The 14186-nt window shown below is 35.9% G+C and overlaps 1 protein-coding gene across 1 annotated transcript in view; it reads left to right on the top strand.

The window, feature by feature from the left end:
- The window catches only part of COL25A1 (collagen type XXV alpha 1 chain), a 425657-nt gene that overhangs the window by 320589 nt on the left and 90882 nt on the right, over window positions 1-14186 (top strand). The window contains exon 10 of the mRNA XM_008689416.1: window positions 1682-1717. Coding sequence (XP_008687638.1) covers window positions 1682-1717 — 36 coding nt within the window. The remainder of the gene's footprint in view (window positions 1-1681; window positions 1718-14186) is intronic.

Raw genomic sequence — 14186 nt, 5'->3', positions numbered from 1 at the left:
TTTGGTAGAGACCACCCAGCAATTGAAAGAAATATATGGAAAAGGTAAAAAATTTTACACTTATATTATGGCCTTAAGACTTGAAATTCAAGTTTTTATTGCTGAATTAATTAATTTATCTATTGTTTTGACTTAAATTATTTCCATGGGTGTTTTCATAGTACAAAATAATGAAAATATTTATCCACAAAGTAGAAAGTTTTTCAAACTAAAGAACCAAAAAGAAAAAAATCAGCCATAGTCATTAATGTTTGGGTGCATTTCATTTTTATAATCATATATTTACATATTTTTTTCAAAGAGTGATTCTCTTTGTAAGAATATAGAGTACTTTCTGGCTTTTCTGAGACCACCTCTTGGAATCCCCATTTCCCTTTCTGAAAGTGGCTGCAAATTTGTCAAATGAAATGAAGGACTGACTCCCAACCTATGCTTGGTTAGTTGTTAGGACGGCTTTCACTGAACCATCAAAGGTAGTGGTTTCATCTTGAAACTGTCTTCAAAGGTCTGACCTTCTCCTGGGATGATATCCCAAATGATGAGACAGCACACCTTTAGGGATATTTAAACCTTCCCAAATAATTGCTGGTTGCCAAGAAAGATACAATGAGTGTTTCTTCAACTAAGAAGAGCAGTTAAAACCTTTTTGATAGTACAAAATTAGTCAGATCATTGGGTATTGTATACTCTACGGAAAATTCAAAGTATAGATTACTTTCAAGAAATAAGATAAAGGTAAGGTATGACAATCTGTAAATAATTGAAAAATTATGTCATCCTTTAAATAAATATAGTTTATTCATCTCAGTAAGAATTTGAGCTTTTTACATGGAAGTATGAACAGGTTTTTTTTTTAATTCCACAAAGAGAAATTGAACTGGATTTATAGTCTCACAGTTAATTTTTATATATCATCATAACCATTAGAAAAAGGTTTTATAAAAACAAACTGAGAAATACTTATTTTTAAAGTCCAACAATTTCTATAGCTATTGACATTACAAGAATGGTTTTCCTAAAAGCTATTTGTTGCCAATGACTATCAATATAATAATATGACAATAAAACATAATAAGGAATTTTGTATGAATCCAAGTATTAGAAAACTATGATAGTGGTATGATATAACACAAAATTCTATGTATTTTAACATATGCTATTAATTTTAATAAAACATGTTATTTCAGCCATCATTAATCCAGGAAAACCAAAATTCAAAATCAATCTCTGCTCATTTTATTATTTAATTCCTGTACTAAGAGCAATTGTCTCTCTGTCCTGTATATGGAAGTTCTCATATAGAGGCCCAGGTCATCATCTTTATGTCATCATGAACAGAACCTAAAAAACGAGATGTTACTGGAATTACAATTAAATATTTTTCTAGGAACATTTATTGACTTACAATATAATCACCCCTACTAGTTTTATTTAGAATACATTCTTCGCATAATTCTTAAATCTCTGCTGTGATCTAGACTCATCTTATTAAATCCTAAAATGTTTATAAAATGCATATGAAGAAAGAACTTGGCTCTCTTTTTATTGCATTGTGTTAGCCTGAAAAGTACATTTGACATTCATGCACCCCGGTGGGTATTGTGAAAGAGGAAAAAAAAAGATTGAAATTGCTTTTTAATGTTTATAGCATTAATAAAAATTATCACTATTCTTTTTTAAGGGCGAACCAGGGAAACCAGGAGAACAAGGCTTGATGGCAAGTATCTCAGTTTCTTTTTCTATACTAAAAATAATGGAAGTCTAAATTATTCAAAACTGTGGTCCAGATTATGTATAAGGAAAAAGTGGGAGATTCCAGGTGTGAGGAATGACAGAGACAGTGAGGAAGGTTAAAGGATGGAATTTGCTTTATTCAGCTGCTCTAAGGAAGATTAAATTCAGGGATATGCATACTAGCTTAAACAGGAATGAGTTTCAAAGGAGTGAGTTTCAAAGTTTTCGAAAGTCACATCCAGAGGAATATGACTAACTGTGAATTAGTATAGTGAGCCTTCCACAGGGATTCAAGGAGTTTTTGTTGTTGAAGGGCTCCCCCCAGAAAGAAACAGTGGTGCCTTCTTGATCCCTGTCATTAAAAAAGATCATGAAATAATTCCACATGGACTTGCCCGTAGACATGCATGCCCCATTACTCATGATTTGTTTATCCTTTGCCCGTGAAAGAGAAGTTGGGGCAGCTTGCTGAGCCTTGAAGAACAGAATTCCTTCAACCTACCTCTTCCTATCTCTTCCTCCCTATCTCTAGAGCCACCTTGCCGACCTATTTTATGACATGAACAATATTGGGGAACATGGGTTGACCTTCTAATAACCCAGATTCCAGAGGACAGCTATGTCTCACACTCATCCCGGACGCAGTGATCACAATGAACTTGATTGTGTGCCGTATACACAATGTGCGGCTTGCAGTTTACAGGAGTTTAAGGTCTAACATTTATTTTTAAAAATTAGTTAGCTAGGTCCTAAAGCAACTAACCGAAGAATACGGCAATTGATCAGGAATTAAAACAAATGAGTGAATGGGTTAAAGGTTAAAGGCTTCTCCCTGAACAGGATGCCTTCAACAGCCCTCCTGGGGAGGAACTCAACAAGCTGTAGTCCTAGCCATGGTGGAGTTGGCTTTGAGACATCACTGGCGAAAGGCACCCTGAAAAGGAGTCTGCCCCCCTACCCACCTGGAAATTCTTTGTTCCCAACCAATGATATCAAGATAGGAAATTGATTCAGATGACTTGAAAGTGGAGGTACTATAATGGATTCTTTTTTAGAAAAATAAAATGAAAAAAAACAACAAAAAGATAATATGTGAAAATTAAACAAAACATATGTCATCAGTGGTAACTTTGGATACAAGTGCAGCAGTAGTTCTCAGGGTTACAGGGCCACAGGGGGTGAAAGATTCTTAGAAAACTACAATATAAAATTTTGAAATTGCTGTAAGCAACTGAATGCCCCTGTAATTTCTATCCTGGATCATGGTCAAAACACATTTCTCCCAAATATTCTTACATTGAAGGCTACTTGGGATTCTCAAGGGCCCATGTTTGTCCCCAGGTATGCACATTCTCCTCAGATTTTTATCATTGCCATTGGCTTTCTATGTTGATGCCCAATGCAGCATCCTAATATACAAATTCTAAAATCAAGAGGATTTTTAAAAAATTAAAATCTTATCTTCCTTAAATTCATACATATACTCTAGAATATACTATGTGAATCACAATTTAATGTCATTTCTCTACAATTCCTAGCTTAATGTCATTAAACATAAACGTCCCACTGGCCCTAAATAAATTATGTTATTATCTTAGTTTGCTTTGATTTCCCATTTCATACAACAATTTTTCAGGTGAAGATGATCCTGGATTTTTTTTTTATAAACTTTTACTTCTCTTTAAACTCTTCTAATTTAGTTCATATTTTCATTTTTAGAATGTGGCTAAGAAACTTAATTGAAATCACAAATGTTCAAAGGATATGTGTAATGTAATGATCTTCTGAAGTGCTGTACTGTTTTTAAAGATAATAAAACTCTTTTTTAAAAGAAAACTTCCATCTATATCTATATCTATATCTCCATATATATAAAGAAAAGTAAACAAATCACAAGTAAAAATCTCAGTGACTTTTCACAGTGAGCATAACTATGTAACCAAAAACGAGAGCAAGAAGTACAATATTAGCATATCCGAGAAACCCCCCTTTCGCCTCCAGTCACCATCCACCTCTTCCCAGAGTTCACCACCATTCTGACTTCTGCCACCATAGATTAATTCTGCCTGCATTTGTATTTTATATTAATAGAATCCTACAGTATGTACACTTTTGTGTCTGGGTTCTTTTGTTCAACATTATATTTGTGAGATCATCCACCTCTGTTTTAATAGCCTTCCCAGCTGCTTAAAAAAAGAATTAGGAGGAAGAACCTTACTTTCTTGACTAACCTGTTAAAACTACATCATTCAAATAGCAGTAAATGAATGAATAGTCTGTCTGACCTTGGGCAAGTCACTTAACCTCTCAATTTCTCATCTGTAAAGAAAGGATAATAATACCCTCTCTGCCTCCCTTATAAAGTTGCCAAAGACAAATGCAATAAATTAGGGGAAAGCACTTTAAAATACATAATGAAGAACTATATGAGTGTGTTATTATTATTATCACTCAGTTGTTCCCCCTAGAGTAAATTACAGGTGAACACGGATTTATATAACAGATGTATTCCTGTAAAGTTCTGTATGAATCAGATTTTCATAAATCAACATATCTTAAATGTTCTGGGGGAATTTTGCTATTTAAAGCCATCCCATTCAGAGTCTTTTTGTAAAGCAATATAATCCTCTAATTCCTTTTCCCAGCAAACTGAATTTTTATATCTTATATTTGCTTAAAGTGAAATATTTCTATGGTTTAAAAAACAGTCTTTCTCAAAACACCACTAGTTATATTTTATTAACTTAAATAGCACCCCTATATTTTAACCCATCTCAAAGAAAGAAGAGGATCCTGGAAAAAAGCAGTTTTCATGGGAGAAAAATTTCATTGGAAATTTTTTTCTCTTTTAAATATTATGCGTGTGTTTGTGTGTGTGTTCATGTGTGTTTTGACTCGAAGTCTGGTAGAGAGAAAAGTACATAATCAGTAGTTCTGGCCTCAAAACTGCTTAGGAGTGTGTGACTATAGTCTATGATCTTCTCTACTGATCTATAACATATAGGCAGTAATTCCTAATTCATCTATTTCACTGGGTTATGGCATGAAGCAAGTGAAATAGTAATAATATGAAAATGCTTTATGAACGACAGAGAGTTCCATAAACGAGAAGTATGGCTGTTAAGATGAATCCCTGCTGACATAACTTAGCATACAGAAAGGCCGCTCTGTGAAATGTAAGGACTAAGCACAGTGTGATTATAGCTATCAGTTAAATTGTACTGTATCGAATACTGTGATTGATAGTGCACCTTATTCCTCTGGTCCTATTTGCTGTTGTCATTTTTTTTTTTTTTGGCCTTCTCCTATCATCTTACATTATCTATTTTTCCTAACAATCCTCTTCTTATCCATCAGTTAGAACAAGGAAAGGTAGTAAAAAGCATGGCTCTCATCTTTTCCACAATATGCAAAACTCACTACATTTATTGTTTTGTATCGTGGAGGAAGGTTTGCTTATAAGAGGATCTTGAGAGACACTGGAGTATTTTTTAAAATGTAAAATGTCTCTGATGATGAAATGAAAAAACTGGGAACATTCTAAAATTAGCTCTTACAAAACTGTTTATGAGGGTGTCAGGTGGGGAATTAGTTTCCATAATCCAGGATATGTATTTTATATTGCAAAAATAATCATCTGAAGATTAACAGCATCTCTGATAGAATAAAGAAGAAGGCCTGCAGCTCAAGCAGGTCCACATTTACTTAGTCCCGCTGTGCGTCTGTTCTGTAAACATGACCTTTGGGTTTTCTGAGAAGTTCAGGATGAGATTTTAAAAGATGGAATCTTGAGCTAAAATATATTGGACTACATTTAAACGAGAAGAGAGTGGCTCTGAGTCATAGAACTAGACCCAAGAATCAAAGTAAGGACTGACCACAATCGGAAGTGCTAAAGTTCTGAACCCTGGCGCAAGTGATCTTTATTTTTCAAGTTCTTCAGAGGTTTAAATAGTTGTTCAAATAGCATTTTTGAAGTTAGCTTTTCTTTTGATATTCTTACTATTTTTTTCTTTGGCAAGTGTGGTAGGAGTTCTCAAAAGCATAAAAGATAGATGTTTTATAAATATCTGTTAATATGCCAACTCATCCCAACTTCCTGGAAATTATTTTTTGGCCCAAAGTGTCTACATCCAAGGCTTTATAGACCAAATCCCTTTCTCTACTCTGAAAACCTATCTTCATCTCCCATTCTCCTTCCAAATATATGCAAACTCCACAGCATATCGAGTCAAGTCTTTCTGAATTATAAGAGTACTTACAATGTCGTTCGTTGGGCCCTGGTGGTGTCAGAGATTTTTTTTTTTCAAAAGTCCGAAAAACTTTTGCTGTTATTGTTCCTTAAAGTGAAATTCGGACTTATATCTGAACAGGTTATAGATAGTTTTAGTTTATTTTAATTTTGCCTGCAAACACATTTAATACATTAGGGTCAAATGAACGTAATGCATTTTATGTTAGCTGATAACATAAGGATAAATAATTGCTTCTGCTTCATTTAAAATAAAATTGAAATAATCAATATGTGAAGGTTTACTTTAAATATATTTAATTATAATGCATTGCTGTCCCACATCTAAAACTCATCATTTTACTTCATTATACTTTGCTCTGCCAATTGTCTTGATCAGCAGGATGGTAGACGTGGGAGACAACAGCAGGCTTCTCTTTGTGATTTTAATCTGGTGAAGAAAGCAAAACCAAAACCTTCAAATCACAAATAACAAAAATGACCAAAATCGTCCTAGGATATTTAGCTATTAGACTAGATTTTAACCATGGAATCTTGTTGAGTAAAACTGCATTTACTTCAGTTGTGCACATTGCCTGCTGGGATGCCTTAGTAACCGTTCTAATGCTTTGTTATCCTCATTTAATCTGATCATCCATGAAGTGCAAGTAAATGTCACAACAGAGTCCTTCCCATCTCCTTGGTGCTTTAGTCCAGAGCCTATAATGTTTGATTTTCCAAATGGACCAAGAGAAAGTAGACAAGCAATGCATCCTTCTCCTGGTGCTGTCCCACTGCCCTGTCCAATTGCCCAACTCAGGGGAACTCACTTTGGATTCCTGGCTGCATGGACTTCTACAGAGCTGTTGAAAGGTCACCTTGGTGTGGTAGGAGAGTGTGAAGTTTGACTTTCCTTTAAAGCTGGCTCAGTGTCTTAGAAACAAAAAGTCGACTTTAAAGGGGGCATTTGCAGTAGTGGTTTAAGAGCACAATCAAATTAACAGAAGTATGAAAATATCGTCTACAACGCTGACTAGGTTACTGTCTGTATTCTTCTCTATCTCATTTTATCTTTCTTAACAACCTCTAGGATGTGCATCAGCTCTATTTTTAACTATCTTACTCTGTTCCAAGTAAAGGTCTAGAAAGCTATGTGATATTAGACAAATTTAGATATCTAAATTTGTTTTAGATTCCTCATCTATAGAAGTGGTGAGACTAAATGATATCTGAGTCCCTTTCCAGATCTAAAGTCCTGTCATTCTGTTCTGTTTCATCGTAAGTGCACAGACACCTGTTACACAGCCAACTATCCATGTTACATACGCACCTCCACACATTCTGTAAATACCGAGGTACAGTAAACAACACTCGTGTATTTAGCTTTAGTGGAAAAAAGCCTTAAAAATTGTCTCCTTCAAGTATATCATCAACCTCACTAGTTATCATTTCTTTTAACTTTAGGATCTAACATACTGCAGAGCTATACTGAGGCAAAATAAATCACTCTTGTATGAGGATACTAATGACATTGAAATCTCTTTACCAAATTCTCATATCTCATTATTAGATTAAGAAGAAGCTTCTCAAAATAAAGTTGTGTCCCTATAAGTCCTATGCCTTACGTCTGCAGATTAAGGGCAAATGTGCACATTTTAGGGCAAGAATATAAATGGATGCCCTCATACAATGTGTTGAAATATTTAAAAGGTATTAACCAAACTAATAAACTGGCAAGTAAAATATGTCCCGTGACCTTCACAGGTATGTCCACATAGTGACTTGGAAAGTTCAAATGCGAAATTGTTGCACTCCTTGGAGATCCAAGCCAGAGTGTGGCAGCATGCGGAGAGCTATAACCCAGTCCCAGCCCCTGGACCTGGCCGGTTCCCTTTCCTTCCCACACCTACCTCATCCCTCAACTTTATGAGACTGGAGCTGTCACCTGTAGACATTCTGGAATGTTCAAAGATCAAACTACGTCCACATGCCTCAAAATACCCACTTCTTTGCTTCTCTACGTTCATTGTTGTGCACACCAGTAGTGTGGTTCACCTTTGGAGAAACAGACCTGAGGTAGAGACAACTCAGAGTCCTTGAAATGAGCTCCGGTCATTGGGGCAGAGAATTCCAGGGTCCCTATTGCCCAAAGCAGAGTCTGAGGTCAGAGGGTGGGTTACGCATGACGAGTACAGCCCAAGAAGAACTCTCTAAAGCAGAGGCCCTAAAGCAAAAGCCCTCTGGCCTGGGCTGAGGGCAGAACAGAGTCCACGTGTCTGAATGGATTCGTTAAAAAATAGACTTCTGCTTTTTCACCTTCTTTGAGAAACTTCACATACACTCACGTATTCACACCCCTTCACACTAAGCTATTATATGAGCGGCTGAGCACCACACTAAGCTAAGTTAGAAGCTGCCCTCTCCTCTCCTCCACAGCACTTATCATGTCATACAATAATTGTGCTGGGTACTTATTGTGCATAAACCAAATGACTGAATTATATGAATCAATGAACCAATAAATCAGGTACTAATACAAAAGAATCAGCTTTATAGTTTTTTCCCAGCAAGGGTCGTTGCACGTCAGGAGTGGGAGTAGGCAGCATAAATCCAACAGAACTACTATAAAACTGCTTTTTCTCCTTCATCTTCTTAAATTCATTTGTGTATTATAGATTATTTGGAGCATATGTGCGTGAGTGAATATGCATGGTGTAACTAAAATACTGATTTTCATGAGAATAGTGGAAAAGTATCAATTTCTAGTCACACTACGTGGCTATTTTTAAAGCAGAGTGTAAAAGATTTAGAAGAAATCTTAGGAATCATCTAGTTTATGACTTCACAGATAAAGAAACAGCATCAGAGTGGTTAAATGACTTGACCAAGGTCCAAAGCAGTCAGTGGCAGAAGTAGGCTGGAATTCAGTTCACCTGATTGAAGTCTTATGTGTTTTAAAAAGTCTAGATTTGCATTTTGTAATACAGTAGCCACTAGCCACATATGGCTATTTAAATGTAAATTAATTAAAATTAAATAAAATTTTAAATCCAATTCCTAACAGTTGCATTAGCCACACATCCAGTGTTCCATGGCCACTTGTGGTTAGTGGCTACCATACTGGATTGAGCAAAATAGACCACTTCCATCATTCCAGAAAGTTCTTATGGGCAATGGTGGTCTAGGTGGAAAATAGACCTGAAGAGTAGATGACTATATATTATAGTCCTAAATTTATGTCCTCCTTCTGCTGATCATGGGATATTTAAATTTTAGCAGCTAGTGTTTCTCAGCATTGTTGATTTAAAATAGGAAAAGCACTTATACTTTACTCAATAGAAATATTTTTTACTGAGTGTAGTGTACAGTGATAGGCCTTTGTGAACCATAAATTTGTTTCCTTTATGGTACACTAGGGAAGTGTGCTTAATCACAGAGGGCAGAGGAAGCCTGTTAATTTTTCTTTCTTTCCGGGTCATTTCCATTTTGAGTTCAGCAACAAGAAACAGTTTATTAAATATTTAGAAGGAATGAAATGAGCTAATTTCAGCCTGGATATCTGGTGAGAGGTGATAGAGTCTCTGTTTTGGGACCTAATCAGGACATAGATTCTCAAATACCTCGATTTGTCTTTAATCTGAGGTAGTAGTTAATGCTCAATATTTAGTCTTGGGTCCTGGTTTTGTTAAGTAGTGAAAAAAAAATAGATCACTTCTTTAATTTCCTGAGTTTTAAGAGACCTTCCTTACAGAGGTCACGGCTTCATCATCTTGAGAAACACCAATGAATGACTCATCCTTTTTTCCCCCAGAAACTCAGCACTTGAGATAGAGAAGTCAGAAAGAATTTATTCCTTTTAAAAAATAATTACTCCATTTTTTTGGTCAAATATTCATGAATTAATAGAACGACATGCCATCTTACTGACAGTCTCTAAAGTAGACCTGTTTTAGAAGACCTATTTCAGGAGTGTCTAGGTGGCTCCGTCGGGTGAGCATCTGACTCATGGTTTCCACTCAGGTCAGGATCTCAGGGTGGTTGGAGCCCCAGGTCGGGCTCCGTGCTCAGGATGCAGTCTGCTTGTCCCTCTCCCTCCCCCTCTGCCCCATCCCCCATGTTCTCTCTCTCTCTCTCTCTCTCTGTCTCTTTCTCAAACAAATAAATAAATACAGTCTTTTTCTTAAAAAAAGAACTACTTCAAATAATAGAAATTATGGAGTTATATTATTGACACAAAACTCCCAGATAGTTAAAGAGGAACAACTGCCTCAAAACTGGGAACTCTTTCCCATGATAGAGGTATGGTGGTTTTGAGTGGTAAAATTATGGAGGAGATCTGATAAATGGAATTTAATAATTTTTATGTTCATTAATGCATGGTTTCAATTTAGTCAATACTTATTTGCTAGGTAGTAACTACGTACTGAGGATGCAAAATACATGACCTGAAGAATTTGCTGCCTAGTCAAGTAGATTTTATAAATATGTGAATATTTTAAAATATAGCCAGTTAAAATGTGCTAGAGAAACACAGAGGATAAAAACCAGCTCTGTCTGGGTGCAGTGGAGAAGTCTCACAAAGGAAGTGAGTTATGACTGCTGAGCCTCGAAGAATTATTAAGAACTTCACGTGAAGACTAATAGGAGACTGCTTGGGAAAATATAAATGATTAAGTGTGACTGAAGACAGAGTCCATGAAAGACTCAAAACAAGATATGAGGCTCTCCCATCTCAGCACTATCCTGCTCTTTCTTGTTTATGCTGTATTCCTTCATACCCAGTTCAACTAAATCATTGGCTTTTACACTGAAAATATTTCAGCACACTCTCTTACATTCTAAACATTTCCCAATAGTTCCTAGTTTGGCATTTCCATGCACTTAAGCTATGAAATCTGAATCTTGTAAAACATTACCTGAATTATACTCCAGACATACATATAATAGTGGCTAGAGTTTATGTTTCTTGACCTTCCGTCACCAAACATCCAAGTAGAATATGGAATTTTATAAAAGTATATCTGAAATGAATTCTTCTTATGTAAGACAAATTTTCATTATTTATTTCAAATTTCCTCTTACTCTTTATAAACCAAGTTAATGCATTTTCTGATCTTGCGATGCATTTGACCAGGTTAGTATCTTTGAAAAGGTTATGATTAAAGTCTGTTACCCCACGTCCCTGAGAAATTCTGGTGTTAACATTTTATGACTCCAAAAGTTAGATTATATATGTTATCATTCTTCCTTATGGAACCTGACTTTAATGTATTTTCTTCATTTTTCCTAACTTTTATTAAATCATGGAAAGATTTTTAACTCAAAAAGGAAATAATTTTAAATGGCTTAATAGTTTGGGGCTTTTATCCTCCCCTTCACAGATGGACCACCTCTTTTTTGTTCCCTGTGTTTTTTATTACAGAAGCTGGTTGTATATTCTTGTATCCAGAAATGACCAGCAGCTTTCAGAGCTTCAAATTTTACTGTTAGCCATCAGGGACAGAACAGGAACTGTGTCCGCCCCCTGCTCACACAGAACATCATTTCCTAATAGCAGGCAACCAGAACTTGCCTTAAAACACCTCCCAAGAGGCAACCTAAAGCACATCATTTAGAAGCTCTGCATCCTGTTTAAGTAATTAATACCTCAATCAAATTTGGACTAACATTGGTGGTGTCAGAAGAATTCATTAATTCTTTTCCATTCCATTTCCATTCCATGATCTATCAGGCTTTTTTTAATTAAAAAAGACTTTTTTTAATTAAAAAATGCTTTTAAAAAATTTTTACAAACTGGAAAGTGCAGCCAATGCATAATGGTTATAGAAACATCCATTTCTTAACTGTGTCTTTGAAGATTAATTTGGGTTGATAATTCTAGCCACGGTTTACATAATGGCTTTCTGAAGAGCATTAGAGACCTTGGACCTACATCCACATCCACAACACTTTCCATATTAATGAGACTATGTAACTAAGATGATTTTTGCTGGCTGTTTTAATATAGAAGGCATGATCTGAATTCCTCCTCTCATTTTTGTACTTACAGGTAATCTAGAGCCTATTAGAATATTCCAGTAGTGTTGGAATGACTTGGGTAAATGCAAGGGTGAAAGATCTCATTCCCATCTTGAGACACCGTTGTCTATGGTACAAGAAAAACTTGATTTATTTATATGTGTTTATTTATTCCTATAATTTTTATTATCTTCAAAGTAAACACTATTGTGCTTACAAAAATCTGTAAGTCCATACAAAAACAGTCTGCCTTCCATGTCCATATCCCCACCTTCAACCACCTACCTATAGCCTCTTTGGTGTTCTTTAGATACACTTACTATATGCCCACCTCTTGGCCTTTATACTTGCAGTTCCCTTGCCTGGAATATTCTTCTCCCTTTTATGCACATGCCTCTGCCTGACCTCTTTCAGAGCACTGTCTAAGAGTCACTTTATCACTGAGGACTTCACTGACCTTCCCACCAGCCCCACTTTAAAATACTACTGCATCTACTTCTCCCAATCCTTATTCCCGTTTGCTTTAGCACTTAGCACCTGACACACTTTGTATTTACTCATTTATTTGTTTACTGTCTTTCTCCATTCATTAGAATATGAGGTCTAGGAGGGCATGCATTTGTGCTTATTTTGTTCACTGCTGTTTCCTCAGCACCAAGAACATTGCCTGACACTCAATGGGTACTAGAAAACTATTAAGTGGATGACTTAATGAATGCATGGAAAAGGAGTCACTGAACAATTACCATATGTCAGCTACTGTGCATGACAAAAGACATTTAGTCTGAAGAAACAAGTAACCAGACAATTACAATACTGTTGGTAAACTTTATTAAGGAAGTGCTATCATAGTGGTGCTTTGAAGAGCAAAAGAAGGGGACCAGTCCCACAGGTGGGGGCACTGAGCTCTAAATGATGGAGTGGGTAGAGGAGAGGGGAACCAAAGAGAAGTTGCAGGAACAGACAGCCAGAGGTATAGCAGTGCAAGAGACAAGAAAGCATGGCTCGTGTGGTGAACGACCACGATTACAAAAGCTCCAACTTTTCTCAAAAGCCTTGCAAAGCCATTGAAGGATTTTTTTAGTAGAAGAAAGGTATGAACGCGTTAGCCTTCTAGAAAGCTCATTCAGGCAGCACTGTGCAGAGAGGTGGAAGGATATTAAAGACAGAGTGGCCCATCAGCTAGCTGGGAGAAGAGGGTTTGAACAAGGGCATAGTGATGCAGGTGATAAAGAGAGCAGGCTGGAGAGATTCTTGAGTAATTATCTGATAGACTTGGAGCAGGGGGAGTAAAGGATCACTCCCAGGCCATGAGTCACACACTTTTTGGTGAAGGCAATCACCAAAAAGGACGATCATATTTCTCAGACTACTTGCTCACCATAGTCCACATATTTTACAATATTTAAAAATGGAATCTAGCAGGGGTGAAGGTAAGCAGGAAAGAAAATCAAGGGCGCTGTGTAATTTCTTTCTTGTTTGTAAGTTCTAACAACATTGCAGAGCTCTTCATGGCCTCTTCCAAAAGATCACGAAAACTTTGGTTTAAAAAGTTGTCTGCAGATGAGTGGTTTTACTACTCTGCACATGAAATTTTTCAGTGGCTCATTTGGTTTTTATCTTTTGAATATGTCACCTAGAACCTGTACTGAAGTAAGTGTATTTTACGGTTTAAATTATAGTTTAACACTTCAGGAGTTAAACTTAAAGATATACAGTTCGCTATGTTGACTTTCTTTATGGTGCCCAGTTTTTCATCTTGAGACATATACACGGAAGTTATTTTGAAAAATGAAGAGACCAGATCATTCCCATTTAAACTGAGTCTTTACAAAGTATATGCAAACATAAAGGTGCCCACCAAGAAAATACCTAAAAAAGAACAATTTATTGATCAATAAAAATAGAATGAAAAATTGACTCTTTAGTTTGGAAAAATATTTGATCCAAACTTAAGTCATGAAGACAATAATAATGGAGTTATTTTAGAAATCTTAAAAGACTAGAACGATTGGCTTTAATATTAGGAATAATAAAAGCACCAATTTGACTAGTGAGTAATGAACTTATGACATTGTCCATCTGAGTCATTATTCATAATGACTTTTGAGGAGGCTGAAAATATAAGTAAATTTAAGAGGATTAGATAAGTTAGTGGATGATCGTATGGCATTTGCCCATTACTTTATTCATTTATATTTGT

Source organism: Ursus maritimus, unplaced genomic scaffold (genome assembly GCF_017311325.1).
Source record: "Ursus maritimus isolate PB19 unplaced genomic scaffold, ASM1731132v1 scaffold_11, whole genome shotgun sequence".
Taxonomy (NCBI): Eukaryota; Metazoa; Chordata; class Mammalia; order Carnivora; family Ursidae; genus Ursus; species Ursus maritimus.
The sequence above is the reverse complement of the archived record's forward strand: the minus strand, read 5'-3'. Positions and strand labels throughout refer to the sequence as shown.